Source organism: Centroberyx gerrardi, chromosome 7 (genome assembly GCF_048128805.1).
Source record: "Centroberyx gerrardi isolate f3 chromosome 7, fCenGer3.hap1.cur.20231027, whole genome shotgun sequence".
NCBI classification, from domain to species: Eukaryota; Metazoa; Chordata; class Actinopteri; order Beryciformes; family Berycidae; genus Centroberyx; species Centroberyx gerrardi.
In genome coordinates this window covers 16,003,667-16,022,816 of record NC_136003.1, presented here as the reverse complement: position 1 = coordinate 16,022,816, position 19,150 = coordinate 16,003,667, and the positions used below count along the sequence as shown (strand labels likewise).

Sequence of the window (19,150 nt, the reverse complement as noted above, 5' to 3'; positions counted from 1 at the left end):
GTTGTCACACATTTTTGGTTTTAATTAATTTAAACAACATGATTGCATTTTCTCCTCTTTATTCTGCTGCTGCAGCACAATGTAAGTCTGTGCTGCTTGATTTAACACAACAGCCACCAAAAAACTACTTTTGTTACAGAGTCCATGTTCTTATATTTCTGACCCGAAGGCACGACAAGTTTTGCTCATGACTTCCAAACTTGGAGCTTACAAGCGACACTTGAAGGCAGCATCAGACACTGTTAGCCAGTCATTGTTATGAGAAGAGAATTCCATATGAAAAGAAAAGCAAACACTGGCAAGAGGCAATGGCTGCTGTAATGGTCAACCTAGCAAAAGATGGTTGCTATCAAAACAGTTTAAAATGAAGGCCTCAATAGATTGCTCACAGTGGTTGACCCTCGGTACGAAATACATTTTTCTGAAACCGCTATTCCACGACTGTACTTTGAGCTGGCCTGCTATTTTCTTGTGGCAGTCCAAGATGTACAATGTTTTGGCACAATGACTGATTTATGGCCTAGTCATACTTCAGACCTCTGAGTATTACTGTTCTTTTCATTCGTAACTAGAAACTGTGCAGTGCTGGTTTACTTTTTGAAACTAGAATTCGTTAAAAAATAGGTCTGAAAACTTACATTGACCGATGCTGAAAGTCTTTAAGTTATTATTTAAAGTTTTGAGTTTAATAAGCTCAAGTTTTATGTTTTTTGGTTGTTGTTGGAATACTTTAATACTATAAGTGGAGTATTATATTGTTATCAGTTTTCAATGAATTGCAACTTGGCCTTAGAAAAGAATATTGAAAAATATTGTGAATGCATTTCATGAATCGTGAAAATATATGAAAATACTGTGATATGATATTTTGTCCATATCAGCCACCCCTAAAAGTGTCACATTAAAGGGAAGCAGTTTCTAGATTCAGAGGGCGTTAAGGATACAGGAGGCCGCCTCCTTCTAAATATGAACTAGTCTTGATCCAAGTTTCCAACCCTTTCTTCACCCTGGATTCCTCTCTTGCCATCCAAGTGAGTTCACACAGAGGGTCAAACCACTGGTTTGTCATGAGTTGACCAACCTCATTCTAACTCCTTTCCTAGACCTAAACTGGGAACATGGCCTCTGACCTGCTCGCCACGCTGTCAAGATCAACACCCTGGACAGTTGGAGCGTGGCCCCGTGGTTTTGACCACATCTACACTAAACATAGATGACACAAACAGTGTTCTTCATAGTTCTTCCTAGTTTCAGTGACTTTGAATAGTGCTCTAAGACGAGGTACATGCAGTGAACAGAGACATGTCTAGCTGGTTTCAACTGTATTTACAGCCCTATTTGGAGGCCTGTGTGTAGTTAGAGAGGAATGCCCCAGGCCCAGAAGTGGAATAAATCACAAACTGCTCTCGTCACACTGGTTTTCTTCTCTTTCCTCCCCTCCTCCTCCACGCTCCTTCCACTGTCCTCTTCTTCTTGACCTTATCTTTTCTGCCTCCTCCTCCTCGGTGCTCCCCCTCCTTTTTGGTTCCCCTCTTTTCTCCCTGCCACCTCCATCTCTACACTCCTGCCTTTGTCCTCGTCTTCTTGACTCCATCTTTTCTGCCTGCTTCAAATCCATCCTCCTGTCTCCTCCCTCTTCTTGTTTCTGCTCTTTTCTCCCCTCCTCCCACATGCTTTGTGGTGTAGGAGACTGCTGGCCGTATTTACAAAAAGCAAAGCAATCCGATACTGCACTGAACACTGAAAAAAAATATTCTTTAGTGCCTCTAATTGAAAACAGGATCACAGCGAAGTCCAGTGACTCATTCTCTGCTTTCCAATTTCTAAAATTAATTTTGCTGTCTTGCGGACTCAAAGGAAACACATTATTCATGCCAATTCCATCCCATAACTGGACCTGACACATGGGAAAACTTCATACAGAGGAGCATGACATGAGGATTGATATGATGTATGGAGCACAGTAATTTCCCGGAAACTAATTAGAAAGCGGCAGTGCTATTGCTCCATATTGCTCAACACTGATTGGCACTGATATGGCATATGGATACGATGTACCTGCTCAATTACTACTCATCTTTCACTTTCCTAGGGCAACCGAATGGTTTAGAAAGTTGCTACAGGTTTCCCATTGAAACTTAACATCTTTGTTGACTGCAGTTTCATCTGATGGGCAGGATGACAGTTAGCTTTGTTGTTTTACTCACATTGCTTTCACTGTCAGCAAAATGTGACAGAGGCTGACTGAAACCAGATCTAACAGTTTAGACGTGAGAACATTCACATCCAAACACACACACACACCCTCCACCAAACACATTAGCTCCCTGATGTTCCTATTTGGTCTGTCCGTATCCCTATTTGGCCTGGGATGAGTCTATATTTGGTCCGGCCGGGCCAGTATTTTGACTTTCTCTCCCCTGTGTTTGATAAGGTTGAGGTTATGTCCACCAGCTGGTACGCCTCCACAGCCAGACATTTCTCATGTGGAGGTTAAAGGTCACTTAACATTTATAGGGTCATGCTCCAACCGGCTGTCTCCAGACACCTGTGTTTACTGGATAAGAACCATTACAGTTTCCCAGCACCTTGGCAGGACATAGTGGAAGAGGTTAAGGTGATGATTGCTTAGTGTTGAGCAACAGCTCTGATAAATGGTCCACGAATCCAGTTGTCATACAATAGGCTGCTTCTCAGTCTTCCACCATTACACCAATGGGATATCTAGATTAATAGTATAGGTTGGTTAGGATTTAGGCGTTGAATGGATCAGGGTGTCATATTGGTTCATGGGGTCAGTGAGTTCAAGAGACATCTTTCTGACTTTATTCACTTACAAAACAACACCACTGGATTGTATAAAGATAAAACATGTTGACACGGTACGTTTTACCTGAAGCCTGACATTCTCATATCGGCGTCGCCACATTGTGGGTCTTTTAGTTTATTGGATATGGCAACACAAGACTCCAGTTGTTTACTACCAGTAAGGAAAGTGATTCACTGTTGGGTTGAGCTGGGTTTCCCACAGTAGAGGTCCAGGACTTGGCATAGTGAGACCTGTGTGCCTTTGTGTGTCGTGTGTTTGCCAAGTAGTTTATAGTGTTTGACACTACTCTGACCTCCACAGATGGGCAGTGTGCATTCAACAAGGACAGTTAACGATGCTTTGAAGAGCCTTGCTTCTCCTGTCTTGGAAACCAGCCGATTAAGATGCAGGACACACAGGCACACAAAAACTCTCTCTCTCTATTTCTCTGTCTTTCTTGCTCATTAGCTTGCTTGCTCTCACTTGCTTGTATGCTCTCTCTCTTGCGCGCACACACAAACACACACAAACACACACACACTGATTGAAATGCAAGTGACAGAGTTTCTCCACCCACACAAGAAGATTAACGCGTTTACTATTTGTTAAACAAACCAGAGTAATTGTTAGCATTAGTCTAAGGCAGCGTTATTCTCAATACCCTATAAGGGTACTTGAACAAGGAAATCAGGGATTTATTTCAGGGCTAGATCCCGTATCAAATAAAGATAATGGTCTGTACACATAAGGCTTTTAAGAATTGAAAGGGATCGTCCGCCAGATCACATGGCCATGTAAACTTGGCCGTGACATCAGCATCAGAGTTTATACTGAAAAGATCCTCTATTGTCTTACAATAGAACCTGGCCGTGGGTCATTTATTTTACTGTTTTGCTGTTGTAGTTGCTGTTGGAAGATATTTGACTACACTGAGGCCAATATCTCAATAGTATCTCTTCACCACATTCATTCTATGTCAAGTCCCTGTGATGCTGTGTTGGTGTCCTGCCTCAGGCCAAGCCCTGTTGTAGTGGCCCTGCATGCCAAGGTGTGCTAGCTGCTAGGCAGCATCTCAGCTTACAGCACATAGCTGACATAGTGGAGTGGGTGGAAGAGAGGAGAAATGGGAGGAATGGATCAGAAGATCAGCAGTGGCTAGCAGAGGGAGAAAAGGAATGAAGGGTGTGAGGTGGATGTAAAAGTAGGTGAGAGGAGGGGAGTGGAAGAGCAGAGAGGAAGACAAACTGGAGAACAATTATAAGGTTAAAGATAAAAGCCAGAGGAGCAATGCAGGAGAGGAAAGGGGAGAAGGAGTGATGTGAGAGGAAAACAGAGTGGAGTTGAACAGGAGTCAAGAGGCGAGGATGAGAAACGGCAACGGTGGAGAGGGACAGAAGAGAGAGAGAGACAGATAGAGAGGACAGAGTCTGAGTGGAGAGAGGAAAAGGGTGAGGTTAGGAGAAAAGACGTGAGTGGATGTATGGGAGAGGAGAGGTGGAGGGCACGCAGTAAGTTGCTGAATGATTGCTGGAACAGGATGGGGAAGTGGTGAAGGAGGCCAGGAGAGCTGCTTCCATAGGTGGGTCTCTTTGACACACACACACACACACACACACAACAAGCAGTTTCATAATGGCACATAATGAAACACTTTATAAAACTAGGACTTGTTGAATATGAACTAGTGTTAAGTTTCTATCCACTGCAGTGTTATTCCTCACTGAATTTCTTCCATTAATCAGCACAGTGTCAGTGTTAGTTATGTTGACTTTAGAGTTTCTACCCACAGTAACACTATTCCCCGTTAATTTCATTCCCTAACTGATGGAGAATTGAATGGAATTGGCGAGTTGTCTGGATTTCTTCTGTGTTTTTTCTCCTGGATTTTTTTTCCCTGGATTTCTTCTTTATGTGTTTTTGTGTTTTGCTGTTTGTCTTGATGCATAGCAGGCCAAGTGTTTTGGAGTAGAATTTGTGCCTGTGCTGGAATCCAATAGCTGTTAAATTCTTGGCTGCTAGCCCTGACCGCACCAAGGGGAGCTGACGGTCCTTGTGTGTGTGTGTGTGTGTTTGTGCGTGCTTGTATTTTTGTGTGCTTGTACTTGTGTGTGTGCACAGGTCAGGTATGTATGTGATCAAAAGAAGGAAAGGGTGAAGTGTGTATGTGGTCATGGTGACCGTCCTGCTCCATGCACAAAATCAAACATGTACAGTGTGATAGTGTGTGTATGTGTGCGTCAGCAGCAGCGAACAGCAGTGTTGGGCCAGGCTAGCTGTGTGAGTGGATCGGGTTTCATCCCTAGTGATCTCTCTCTTTTCCACTCTCTCATCAACAGGACACTAACACTGGATGGGGGGTTGGGGGTGGAGAGCGAGGGAAAGGGAGGCCTTGTGAGGGGTAGCAGCTACACGTACTCCACTGTAAAGAGTGTGTGTGTGGTTGTGTCTGCTTAACAATGTGCACAGTCAGTGTAGGTTCGGTGTTAACATACAGAGTTACAGCCGCTTTCCGCATGCATACTGGTGACCACCACTGTTCACAGACCACAGTAAGCACGTTAAAACTGACTTTTGTGACTTTTATCTGACTGGACTTATACCTCATACATCTTGTAGACCTATCACACTCCACAGAAAGACATTATGCTGATCATATGAATAGAAACTGTATGGCTAACCCCCTGCCAAGTGCCTAATACTTTGAGAATGTTAGCTTCTAATGGTTTTCTTTTCAGTCAAGAGCCTGTGTTGGCATAAGACCAGCTGTAATCCATGTTTGACAGTCCAGAGGTGTATTTTTTTAGGTGTGTGTGTTGTTGGTTTAAGAAGCAGGCTAAAGTAACTAAACAGATTTCCAAGCAGCTTCCATTCCAATTACTCAACATGTGGGAAGAATTAATGAGACAGCAATTTACCAGGTCGTTTCATGTGTATTGGGATTTTCATTGGTGAGGAGATAGCTGATGTCGTAGTTCTGGTGCAGGTTGACAGTGTGGAAATGAGTTCAGATTCTTTAAGTGTTTTTCTTGTAATGTGTGTGTGTGTGTATTCCGATACCATACTGTGCCATGCAAGGAGGAAATGGGAGTTTTTTCAACTCTTGATGCTGATAGATTTCACCCTCTCTCTACCACTTCCTCATCCTACTAACCCTAACCCTAACTCTCCTCTATCTGTCCATCATCTCTCCCGCCTCTCATGCACCGTCTCAATCCCTCCATATCACACCCCAACCGACACCCTCCTCTCCCTCTCTGTCCAACCAGGGCCGGAGGTGATTCCCAGCTACAGCAGCAGTGCCATGTCTGAGGCGGCGGTGCCCGATGCCATGATGCCCCCAGCAGCAGGCAGCCTGTACGGGGAGAAGGCCGGCAGCCCGGCGGTGGACTTCAGTTACGTGGGCATCGACGCCATCCTGGAGCAGATGAGGAGGAAGGCCATGAAGCAGGGTTTTGAGCTCAACATCATGGTCGTGGGTGAGTAGAGAATGGACACATGTACACACATTATTGTTACAGTTTACTTTTCAGGTATCTTTTCCAGAGTGATTTTGGATAGGTGAGCTGGTAGGGGTTCACTGTCTTGCTCAAGGACACTTCGACAGGACACATGGCTGTTGATGGACATGTTGGCTGTTTTCGGGGATTGAACTTGAGACCCTCTGGTTATGGGACAGTCTAACTGCTAGGCCACACATATGTATCCACACATACGTAGTGACATACTGTGAGTGTTGCACTTGTAATCATGGAAATTAGTGAGTTCTCTCTCTCTCTATCTCTCTGTCTCTCTCTTTCTCACTCACACACACAATATGAGTCTTGTCAGCCCTCCTGTAAAGAATCATACAAGTGTACAATCAGACTCGGAAGTCATATTTCAAGCAGTACCATCATTACCACAACACTTAAACTTGTGTTCATCTGAGAACGACTTCAGTCAACTGTTATGCATCTCCTGTTATTCATGTCTTGTACTGTATCTCTCTAATCAAGCCTTTATGGAAAATGAAGGCTTCAAACTCATTTTAATAAGCAGCCACACACAGTAGGCCTTCAAACTCCCTCTTTCCCACTGCACCCTCATCACTGTGATCAGACACCTTTAAAACGGGGGCTAATTACACACACACACACCTCCACAGGAGACAGGCCACCATAAAACCCATGCGCCTCCTTGTGTCTCCTTTGGATGATTTCGCGCCGGTTGGTCTGTGTTTCATCCTCAAATAAAAAAGCTTGGTTTAAGATGCAGCCCCGGGGCTGAGACAGACTTGTGTAAAGTAGTGGAGACAATGCTAAACAAAGTTAAACACACTCAGTCTCCATGTACGGGGTTTTGCATTCAAGGTGAAATTAGACTCCACCTCTGAAAAAAAGAGCAGAGCAGGAGGGAGAGACTGGGTTAGTGTCGTTGTTTCTCTATGGCCAAGAGAGTACTTTAGATATTTGATGTTTCTCGAGGATAATTTATTTACAGATTCTCTAAAGGAGACTAGTTAAAAAGGTGAGATATAGCCTATAGAGAAATGTTGTGTACAGAATGTCAATGCCCAATGTCAAGCACCAATTTAGCACTTTCCTGGGATATTTATTACAAATTATTTTGACCAGGTTGTTGACAGAAGACTGCTTTCTAGTACCATGGCATTCTGTTAAACCAGTATATTCAGAGCAGCATGTTACTGTAGGAGGACAAAATATCCCAAAAATGTACAAAAGCAGTGTCAGACACAGGTTATTTTTGAGGAATCTTTGTCTTTATCTAAGGGGGGTTAGAATCTGTTTTGTGTGAGTCTCCCCAGTTAGTGATATCATTACTAGTATGAGAGCGTATGACCGTATGAATCAATAAGTTAACTTGGTGTCCTCAAATAACCTTTTTTTTTTTCAACCCAGTAGCTGGTTCAAATGTTATGGCAGATTCATGGATAGAAGCAATAATTCACTTGTGTGTGTGTGTGTGTGTGTGTGTGTGTGTGTGTGTGTGTATATATATATCTGTGCGCAACACACATCCAATCCCCATGTTTTATAATGGATTGGAGAGTTGAATTGTTGACACTGTGCTGTTTATCCAGCACATTAAATCCAGCTACTGTGAAATGTTTGGCATTTATTGGCACTGCGCACACTGAATGGCCACACACACACACACACACACACACACACACACACACACACACACACACACACCAAAGAAACACACACACTCTCTCATACACATAGCTTGTGATATCCCTCATGTCCTGTCATCCACGCTCCCTATCAGTTCACTGACACAGCGGGTCATAACCCAAGGGGAAGTGGGATGGGGAACATGTATGTTTCTGATATCTATAATAACTGCCATCCAAATGATCCATAGTGATGTTTTTTAAGAGGATGAATCACACATTTCTTAGTCAACCACAGAGACACTTTGAGAAATATAGCTGAGACCATTAACTGTCAGGGAGAGGGTGGAGGCTCAAAGTTTTATAGTAGATAAAACGTAAATGTGGCATGTAGTGATGGTCCCAGTCAGTTCTCAAAGCTCTGGACACCAGCATGAATGTCTTGCATAAAAATCCACAGCTGTTGGGATCTGTATCTATAGATCCATGTTTGCATGTAACACGCGCTGCTGATTTTGTGTGCGTGCGACTGTGTGCTTGAGTGAGTGTGTGTGTGTGTGTGTGTGCATAAACCAGTGAGGTTCTCGATGTTGACTTAACTCGAGGTTGAACTGTTGATGTTAACTGCCCAGTGGGCCCCTCCACACTCCTATTCATTAACCCGTGGTGATGTTCACATCGTGTCCAAGGGCCACAGATGGTCCCATCCAGACAGACAATTATTATGGCCCACAGATGGGGATGGTCGCTGGTTCATCAGCTTCTATAATCAGACTCAATCTATCTAGTCCAGATGGAGAGCATTATACTGTATTAGCTCACTGCAATATGAACTTCCAGGGGTCACTGGTGCAACAGCCCTCCAAGAAAAAAAACAAGCACGCATTATAGTAATGTATTGTCAGTTGTCGTCATCTGGTTTATCTCCAAATGACAGACGGTGATCCACTTTTAGAAACTAAAACAATGTTTTTACATTCAGGTTTCTCTCTTTCTTCCCCACAAAAGCTACCTGCTTCTCCATCTTAACTTTTGTTTGTTGGTCACATGGCTGCACGTTGCACATTCAAAGGTTGTGATTAGTCACATGCACAATTACATGATTATTAAGCGTGGAAACATAAAATGTCAACATACAATTATCTATGATTAATTGTACAACCCTATTACATATCAGTATAATACATTATCCAAGTTTCTTGACTTGTTTTGAAAAAAGTGGTGTGCTTGGATCTAATCCATCTCTTTGATGGCCTGTTTGGGTTTTAGTCGTAAGTGCTGATGGCTTTGCTGGCAGTGTTTGTGCAGACACAGACACCTGCAGCTTGTCACTGCTGCAGCCAAACTGTCTGCTGAAAGCCTGTCCCAAGCTTCAAACTGCCATAGAAGAGATAATCACTGGATCTTGTCTGGATTTATTACTTCACCATATGGGCTGTTTTTGTGTGTAAAATTTCTGCACTTCAGTAACTACAATCAGTCATTGGAGATTAGTTTTCTCATGGGAATGTGAATTTTGTGTTGATGTTTCTAAGGTGTGTATGCATCTCACTGACTGTCTGCCTGTCTGTCTGGCTTGTTGCTTACAGGACAGAGCGGCCTGGGGAAGTCTACCCTGATGAACACGCTGTTCAAATCTAAAGTGAGCCGTAAGTCGGTGCTGGCCACGGCCCAGGAGAAGATCCCCAAAACCATAGAGATTAAGTCCATCAGCCACGGTACGGCCCGCTCCCGCCCCCTTTCCTGCACCCCTCTCTCTCTCTGTACCCCTTCTGTCTGGCTTAATCCTTCTTTTCTTTCTATCTTTGTGTCTGTGGGTCCGTCAGCCACAATACACCCCTCTCCCACACTCTGACATCCCCTCATATCTCTGTACCTTTTCCCATCTGTCTTTATCTTTTTCCCTCTGTCACAGACAGAGACAGTCTGGTCTATCTGCCACAGTGAAGTCTTTCTCACACACTGCTTCTCAAGTTGCTCTAACATCTGTCATCCCTTCTCTCTCTCTACTGTCTTTCTCTTCTCTTCTTCTTCTCATTTGATTCTGTTTCTCGGCTCTAATGTGTGTCATCTCTCTCCCCTCTGATTCCCTTTCTTCTATCTCTATGCACACACACACACACTTACCACATTAGTGCTGAAATGTGTTTCTACCAAATTATCTTTTCTCTTTATCACTCATTATCCTCACTCATATTTCACTCTGTCCGATGTTTTTCTTCAGTGACCTATGAGTTCTCATCTCTCCTTAATCCTTACATTTAGGCAGGGCAAAACTCTATGAAGTACTTGTGCTATCTTATTCTAGTGTGCTGTTACTAGCTGACCTTGTGTGTATTTCTGTGTGTGCAGACATCGAAGAGAAGGGAGTGAGGATGAAGCTGACGGTCATTGACACCCCAGGCTTTGGAGACCAGATCAACAATGAGAACTGGTAGGCTACAGTTCAGCCACCATCGCTTTATCAATGTCAAGTCTCTCTCTTTCATCCTAACTTCTCCCTCTCACACCTCCTTGCCTCACTTCTCCTTTGTTCATCCTTTCGGTGAATTATCCTATATCCTTGTCTTCCTCCCTATCCCTTTGTCTCACTCTTTGCCCCCGTCCTTTCCGCATCTCCTCCTCATCCCTCTTCTCCATCTCCATCTGCCTCTTTCCTACCTTCCTCCCTCCTTCCATCCTTCCCTTCTGCTCTCAATTATTCACTCCATCCATCCCTGTCTTGGTGTAGCTGGCGGCCCATCATGAAGTTCATTAACGACCAGTACGAGGCCTACCTGCAGGAAGAGATCAACATCAACAGGAAGAAGAGGATCCCAGACTCCAGAGTCCACTGCTGCATATACTTCATCCCTCCCACTGGACACTGGTGAGAAGATGCACCCAAGTACACACACACACACACATATGCACACACACATGCACACGCACACCCACACACACACACACACACACAGACATACATGCCACCACCACCACTGAAATAATATCAGTGCTGCCCCCTGTTGCTCTTGTATGAGAAAGCCCGTACCTAGTAGAGGAGAGTTAAATAGGGAAACATTGATGTATTACCACTGTGAGTCATCCAGATGAGTCATGGCCAAAAAGTGCATTGTCAGTGGAACAGGAGTGCTTGACTTTGGCCTGAGATTCACTTAGCAGGCAATACAATACAAAGACATCAACTGAAACTCCAACACTCACTTGTGTTGCCAACATACTGTGTGTTACACATGTGCACACAGATCGTGTATTGATACAGATTTCCTTTCTTTGTTCATGGGAATCAGTGTAGAACAGCTCTCTCCTTTCTTGCCCCGCATATATTTATACACACACACACACAGACACGTCCCCACACATTTCCGCTCAGCACGTTGCAACATATCCCAGAACACCAGTCCGCTCCCCCCACTGGAAAGAGAGGTTGCTCTCGCCAGGCCCTGAAACAGCGCAGCGTCCCAAGCTTCACTCCCTGGATCTGTTACAGCCACACACATCTGGGTCTGATCGAACTGCATAAACTGCTCTCACCCCTCTCCACAGTCTGTTGGTTCAACCCCACTCTCTGCGGAGCGTAGGGGGTTGGGGTACACTAGCAGAAGACTTTGGGGGGGGGTGGACACAGTCTCATGTGTCCACCAATTGATAGATTCACCGTGCATTTTATAGCTTTTGCATTTGTGTAAATCTAGTTGAGAGCACTAGAGGGGCTTGGGAAAATGATGGAAACAGCTGTAGTCTGTCAGCCTTGTTTGAGCACACCCACGCACACATAATTGATCATAAAAGACCATTCAAGTGCTGTACCTCTGTTAATTTCCCTCTTGTGTCATGGCCTGTCTTTACTAAGGCAGGGGGCCTGGTGCGGTAATGGCCCCCTATCTCTGTGCCCCATCCAGCAACGTTTCATGTTGATCCAACAGTGCAGATGTCACATGGCCTGGCCAACAGCTGCTCGGGGCTTGCCTTAAAAGCCTAACGGGAGAGAGGCAGGAAGGATGAGAGAGACGGAGAGGCTGTGTCTCTGTATGTCTGCGTGCATGTATGTGTGTTTTTTGTGTGTGTTCTCGTGTGTGTGTGTGCACAAGAGGAGCCCGCTGTCGACAATGGCAGTTTCTGCAGGAGTGATATTGGCCAGGCCAGAATCAGCTGCCTTAACCACACACAGATGCTTTTCTAACACTGCAGGAAGGCCTGAGCTCCTCAAACCAACCACAAGTCCTTTCAACTTTGCTACCTCATCAAGGAGCTGTTCACACACAGAGTGATTGATGGTGACACACACTATATACCCAGTGACTAAAACTTGCCCGCAGATGTAGAGTATGTTGAGGTCATGGATACATGTGAACAGTTAGTACTGTAAATATCTTACTAGGCACAGTAGCTCCTAGATCTGGAAGAATTGTTGGGAACCTCTGCCCTCTGGTGGAAGGGTTATGTGTTGCACTGTCAAAAATGCTGATGTCATTTTCTGTCATTCATTTCACATTCATCTTTTTTTACATCTATTGTCTGCTTCCCCAATCTCTCTTGTCTCTCTCGACCTCTCGTACTCTCTCTTTCCCTCTCAGTCTGCGGCCTCTTGATGTAGAATTTATGAGGCGTCTCAGCAAGGTGGTCAACATTGTCCCAGTCATCGCCAAGGCGGATACACTTACCCTGGAGGAGAGGGACTTCTTCAAAAAGAAGGTAAGGCCTGCTCTTCTCTCTTTCATTCCTGCTGTTTCTGTGTCCTGTGCACCCTCTTCGTTTTTCCCTCTCAACCTACTCCTGTTTTTCCATTAAATCAGCATCGGTCATCTACAACCATCTTCTCTTTGTCTCCCTCCCTCTTCGCTTGCATTCTTTTCTGTGTGTGTGGTGCAGACAGGAAAAGTATCTGCTGTTCTCTTTAGTTAGTTGTATCCTCCCCTCGGTCACTGGGCAGTGTCAAAACACTGTGGCCACATTATGCTGAGAGGCCTTACTAGGTCAAGAGCTCTCTAGTTTCTCTCTGTCCTTCTCGCTCTCTCTCTGTTTCTCTCTCCCTCTCCCTCCTTCCCCCACTCCATCTCCATGCAGCTGATGTATCTGCAGCCATTCATTTGTATGTTTGCATTGGCAGCGTGCTCCAGGAGCCCACCAGGCCTCCTCTCATTAGGAATGAGGAGGGAAAACTCCCCCTTGGTGTGTGTGTGTGTGTGTGTGTGTGTGTGTGTGTGTGTGTGTGTGTGTGTGTGTGTGTGTGTGTGTGTGTGTACGCACGCTCGTGGTTGTGCATGTGCGTACACGGCATAAATGGTATACACACAGGTTTATGCATACGGCATGTGGCAGGATTGTGTTTTGTTTGTATACAGACAGCGATTATCTACTAAGCCTAAAACTTTTGAGTAGATTAGTAGCTAGATTAGTGTTAACACACTTTAATCCGGTAAAAGAACACTGTGCAGATGGTCTCAATGATACATTTGTTTGATGTCTCTAAAGACAAGACAACCAAGTCTGCCTAATTCTCTTGCAATTAAAGGCATCGGTTTGTATCCATTCAGAATTGTAGTGGGTTAAAGGTTTTGTGTGTTTCTCTCTCTCTCTCTCTCTCTCTCTCTCTCTCTCTCTCTCTCTCTCTCTCTCTCTCTCTCTCTCTCTCTCTCTCTCTCTCTCTCTCTCTCTCTCTCTCTCTCTCTCTCTCTCTCTCTCTCTCTCTCTCTCTCTCTCTCTCTCTCTCTCTCTCTGTGTGCGCGCTCACCAGATCAGGGAAGAGCTGCGAGCCAACGGGATTGACGTCTACCCCCAGAAGGAATTTGATGAGGACGCGGAGGATAGGATGATTAACGAGAAGATCAGGGTGAGGGGATCTCACACACACACAAACCTGGTTATATTGAGCTTTTCGTTGGCATGTCAGGTTCCTCTCTATTCCCTGTGTGGAGGCTGTGACTTGCTAACCTTTGACAGTAATCTGGCCTTGCCTGTGACCTTTAACATCTCTGGCAGGTGTTCTGACTCATTCATTCACTTAGTCACTTATGCAGAGAGACCCTAAACACCTGTAGTGTCAAATTCAGCACCCTTTTTTTGACTGATCCTTGACTTCTAACCTTAAAAGTACCATCATCTCTCGACCTTTGACCTGTGCGCAGGAGATGATCCCGTTTGCCGTGGTGGGCAGCGACCAGGAGTACCAGGTCAACGGCAGGAGGCTGCTGGGGAGGAAGACCAAGTGGGGAACCATTGAAGGTACAACTCCTCCGCCCCTTCTCTCTTCTCTCTCTTCCACCCCTCACCTCTTTACTCTCACTTCATTTTTTCTTCTTCCCTCTTTCTCATGCTCTCTCTCCCCTTTTTGTTCTTCTGTTTTCATTTCATTTCATGTTTTTAAACACTATCGCCTTGGCAGCTGGTGGCATGCACTGTAACAAACCAGAAAGTGGTTAGATTGAGGGGAAAAGACAAAGGGGAGATGGGTAAAGGCCCCTCAGATGACTTCAGTCATTGCAGTCAGACAGTCAGTCAATCAGTTAGTCAATGAAACAATGCCTCCATTGAGTTTCCAGACTGGTGTCGTGTGCCATACAGCTGGCTCAGGCCTCCAGCTGCCACAGTGTGTCTGAAGAGGCCTGATTTGTTTTCTACATGCCCCCCCCCCCCCCCCCCTCTCTAACACAAAGACCACACTGTGAATGGTGACATAGGGAGTAATAAAGGTTTTGGGGAGGGAACAACTTTATGGTAGTCTGTTTAAGGTGGTCTGTTGTTCCAGATCTGAGAGAATGACAACTTGGACAGAGTAAAAAAATAGTTCATAATTTTTTTTTTCTTGCAAAGTTCAACTTAAGCACACAACTTTTTGTCACCGTTTTACAACCCAGCTAATAGTGTACCAACACATTGTCAGCATTGTATCTTTTCCCTTCCCATTGTAACAGCCGTCCCTATTGTAGACTTTATTTCAATATTAATTACGTTATCTGCTCCAGACAGGAGGCACCACCTCTCTATCAAATGTCTCATAAAGGAAGTTTCATTTCCTGCGGAGTGTGCTGTGCACTGGCATCACTGGCATCGTTCTTACACACACACATACACATTCCCCATCAGGCAGAATTTGTCGAGCAATTAGTCTCATCTCTTCAGAAGGGCTTTGAGTAGATTAAATTAGCAGCAGAGATCTTGGCGGGGGCTGCTTAGTGTGGAGTAGAGGAGTCTCAGTGTTTGGGGCTGTCACAGTGAGATTACTGACTCCATCTAGTGGACCGGGGGGGAACTCGTCACAAAACATACAATTGTCATTATTGCTGCCTCTTTTTGGGTCCACTTGCACTTACCATATCCTATTTTGTCTGTTTTAATTGACTTTTGATTCTTTCTGCCTTCTCTCCATCTACAGTTGAGAACATAGCCCACTGTGAGTTTGCCTATTTGCGGGATCTCCTCATCAGGTGAGTGATTTTGTCTCTTCATCAGTGTGTGTGTCTGTCTTCAGTTCTGACTGTTGTTATGCTGCCCTGTGTAGCTGTGTCAGTGTCAGTCTGTTCACATATTTGTCAAGTGTGAAGGTGTGTTGTAGCTTGTTATTCAGACTGAATGGTCATTTCATTATCACTCCATTATTCAGCCTGACATTGCCTCCTAGTTAGCCGTTTTCTGTGTGTGGGGGGTTGATTTTCCCCTACCAGTCACTTGTGACTGACATAGTGACTGACGTATGCGGCCGGCAGCATATTTGCCAACTTTACCAAGAATGTCAGCAATTTTTGACAAAAATCCCGTCTTTGCAAAGACAATATGCTGGTTAAGGGAGTGATTTAAACAAATCTATTCTGCCGAATTGCCAATGAAAAATCGTTGCACGAACAGTTCCAACTTTAGTCCCGCCCACAAAGGCACTGATTGGCTCGATTGTTTCTCTGAGCTAGAACAAGCCGTTGACTAGAGCAACACCAGACTCTGAATTGCTTGACAAAATCTGAAGAGTGGACGGGACATGATTCAGGAGTCTGGAACCAGGCGAGGTGGGTTCCTTTCATGTACTGCTTCTCATTGATGTGTGTGTGTGTGTGTGTGTCTTTCAGGACCCATATGCAGAACATCAAGGACATCACCAGCAGCATCCATTATGAAATGTACCGTGTGCGGCGCCTCAACGAGAACAACACGGTGGTGGCCCATGCCAACGGTATCCCAGAACACCACCTCGCTGCCCACGAGATGTAGACGCCACCCGCTCCCCCTCCTCACTTCAGCCCTCCATCACTCCTTGTCCTATGAGCCTTTGACCATTGTTGCCAGCCTTCTGCCCCCTCCAACCCTCCACTCCAGCCTTAAGTGCCAAGCCCCCAGCACACAGGTGGGACAGACAAACTGAAAGCCTGCCAGAGGGATTTTGTTTAAGTGACTTTCAGTGGCTGAATGGACCGTTCATGTCAGTTCATTGCCTCATTAACAAACAATGCCCTCTCACTATCGTTGACAGAGTGGGGAGAGGTTACATATTCCTCAGTGCGCTGCAACTTGTTTTTTTTCCTGCATCCCGGTCTTACAGTTAACCGTTGTGGTTTTACTTACTCTGCCAATAGCTTTGTATCTGCCAAATGGGACAGATTGACAGCGACATTGTCATATGTTCCAAAGTCAGAAGCGCCTTAATCAGTAACTTGTTAATATGTTCCGCTTTCACCTTTTTCAAATAGATTTTTTAGCCATACATCGAAGAATTTGTGCCATAGGAATCGCACACCAGTTTAATGTGGTCATAGGCACAGCTGTGGCAACATGGAAAATAATGCTCATCATTGCTCTTGAGCAGTACATGGTCATTCAGTGACAAAGCATGTTGGTAGGGGCTGGTCAGCGCTTTGGCAACATGTTACACACATACAGTCATACCAGTCTGTCTGTCTGTCTGTGTGATGCCTTGTAATTCAATTCTCCTCCCATAATTAACAAAAAAAACTGGCTACCAAAGCAGCACATGATATGTTTGATTTTATCCTTTTTCCTCACAAGCAATGTTTTGCTTTTACTGTTTATGTTTGATAATGTCAAATATGGATATCATATGTCCTTGATGCCTTTTTGATTCCCAGTAATAAATGTCATTGCTTTTTAATAGTAATACCTTAAGAGTGATTTAAGATGAATAGTATTTATGCACAATATAAGATGTGAACATTTGTCATCAATTATGATCCACTTATGCAGAATGTTCACAAACAAATACACACACACACACACACACACATACTCTCCCCATTCTTGGGCCCATCATAGTGCCTTATTTATTGGAGAATGTTTGCTAGCATGTTGGTTGAAACTGGAAGGAGAACAGATCTGTTGGTGCCAATGAGGCTACATTTAGATATTTTTCAATCCTTTCCCCCACTTTTTTATCTGGAAACAAAAACATCCAGCCATCCAGTGACGTATCCATTATTTTAATTTTTTCCCCTCTTTTCCGTAGTGTACCGATGGTTTTTGTCTGTTTGAACCATATATAACTTCCAAAGCTGCCACTGTCATGCTCTGTCCTGTATATTCTTCTGTGTTCTGAAACATTTTTGTACTGGTATTATTAATAATAACAATTTTTTTCCTTTGATATCTTATTTTAAAGAAATAAAGATTAAAGTTGTAAATATTTACTTTCTTTGATTTATTTTTTTATTATTTTGCAATAATGAACATTTTTGCTTTCAAAAATGCATGCTGTGTTTTTCCTGCTAGTGAATTTCACAGAGACGGGCTGCAGAGGAAGTAAGATGAACAGCCAGACTGTAGTAGAGGGAGTCGACTGTGAATACATCAGCTCATATCCTGTGACGGTACACACTGCCTAGAAGACCACGCTTAAGATAATTTTCCACCACACTGGCTCCCAATAGCATTTAATCGCAGGTGTAATTCACACACTGGAGCACTTTAATTGCCATGTCATTAAGCTTTTTCTTGATTAGCCTCTGAAATCAATATGGCCGCCTGCTAGGCTGGTGCATGGCTGATTAGCACTAATCACCCGAATGCATGAGAGTGCGTGTTTTCCCCACAGTGCGAGAGAAAGGGGAAGAGGAGTCCTGAGCTCCAGACGAGGCCTTGGATCGATGTGAGGAGGTGCAGACATCAGCGTACCGAGGTACCGGGGCAGAGCAGGCTAATGGGATTGGCAGAACTGAGACTGAGCTAACGGATACTCTCCCTGCCACATATCACGCTTGTCTGTCAATGGTCAACAAAAGTGAACCAACTGATGTTATGGGATTTGATATTTGAAGCTTAAGAAGGGCAGGGCAAGTCGTTGAGGGTTTGCAGGACTTGTGCATAGGAACTAGAGGAAAGCTTCATTCTGTTAGCTTAAAGTTAAATGTCCTCATTATTTCAGACTTATTATTTAGACTCGAAACACAAAAAGTATAAAGATATTTTTGTGATCAAGTATTTTTATTAAATCCAGTGAGTATGTTCTTGAATCATAACGCACTGAGTGGTGTCAATATTGAGAGGGAAACAAAGTGACAAAGGTCCCATCTCATCTCATTCTCAACCAAAAAGCTAAAGCTAAATGGATAATTTGACAACACTTTGCATGTGTGTGAGAGAAAGTGAACAGTAATGCATAAAAGGAGGAATGGAAAATGCTGGTCTGAGATCAGATTGTCATAGTGAGGTTTATATGGCCGTGTGACCTGACCAGTCATCAATCAGGTCTCCCAAACTCAAAATTTCATACTGGCTTAGATGTCTGTGTGTTACATGAGAGGCTGTGGTTATACTTTTCTTATTTCCCATTTTCCCCCATGCTGATCATTTCAAAATGGCGACTCGCTGCGTCGCTTCTCAAAATGGCGTCTGCCGTCTCCCGTCTCCCGCAGTCTTCAGATGGCACACGTCTGCGACGCCCACGCCCCTGCCCCCTAGCGCACCCATACTCTTAACTCATAAGTTGAGACCCCCGCATTCTCATACTCCTTTTCTACAACTCCCTCCGTCTCCCATGGGAACAAACAGGGAGAGGGAGAGAAGCAGCTGCATTTCTTCTCACACTGACCGTAGCGCGTCCCCTCCCTACCCGCCACCCACCAGTAGTCCTGTTGGCAGCCACCCAGCACTCCGCCGCCTGCCTTAATGACATTCATTAATGAGCTGCATTCTTTCTGGATACTAATGAAGTAGGGGGACTGGGAGAGAGAGATCCTGGGTTGGTTTGCACACAGTGTGTTTGTGTATGAGCACATGTAGGGTTA

The 19,150-nt window shown here is 44.5% G+C and overlaps 1 protein-coding gene across 6 annotated transcripts in view; it reads left to right on the top strand.

Moving 5' to 3' along the window:
* The window catches only part of septin9a (septin 9a), a 74,495-nt gene extending 56,945 nt beyond the window's left edge, over positions 1-17,550 (top strand). For 5 of the 6 annotated variants that reach the window (XM_071912295.2, XM_071912296.2, XM_071912298.2 and 2 more), the window contains 9 exons: positions 6,076-6,285; positions 9,515-9,643; positions 10,278-10,359; positions 10,657-10,794; positions 12,503-12,620; positions 13,663-13,758; positions 14,054-14,150; positions 15,301-15,352; positions 15,986-17,550. In XM_071912295.2, the coding sequence (XP_071768396.1) occupies positions 6,076-6,285; positions 9,515-9,643; positions 10,278-10,359; positions 10,657-10,794; positions 12,503-12,620; positions 13,663-13,758; positions 14,054-14,150; positions 15,301-15,352; positions 15,986-16,127 (1,064 nt within the window). In that variant the 3' untranslated portion in view covers positions 16,128-17,550. Of the gene's footprint in view, positions 1-4,178; positions 4,389-6,075; positions 6,286-9,514; positions 9,644-10,277; positions 10,360-10,656; positions 10,795-12,502; positions 12,621-13,662; positions 13,759-14,053; positions 14,151-15,300; positions 15,353-15,985 lie in introns of those variants that run through there. The other variant, XM_071912299.2, reaches the window with a different exon arrangement.
* The last annotated feature ends 1,600 nt before the right edge of the window (positions 17,551-19,150 follow it).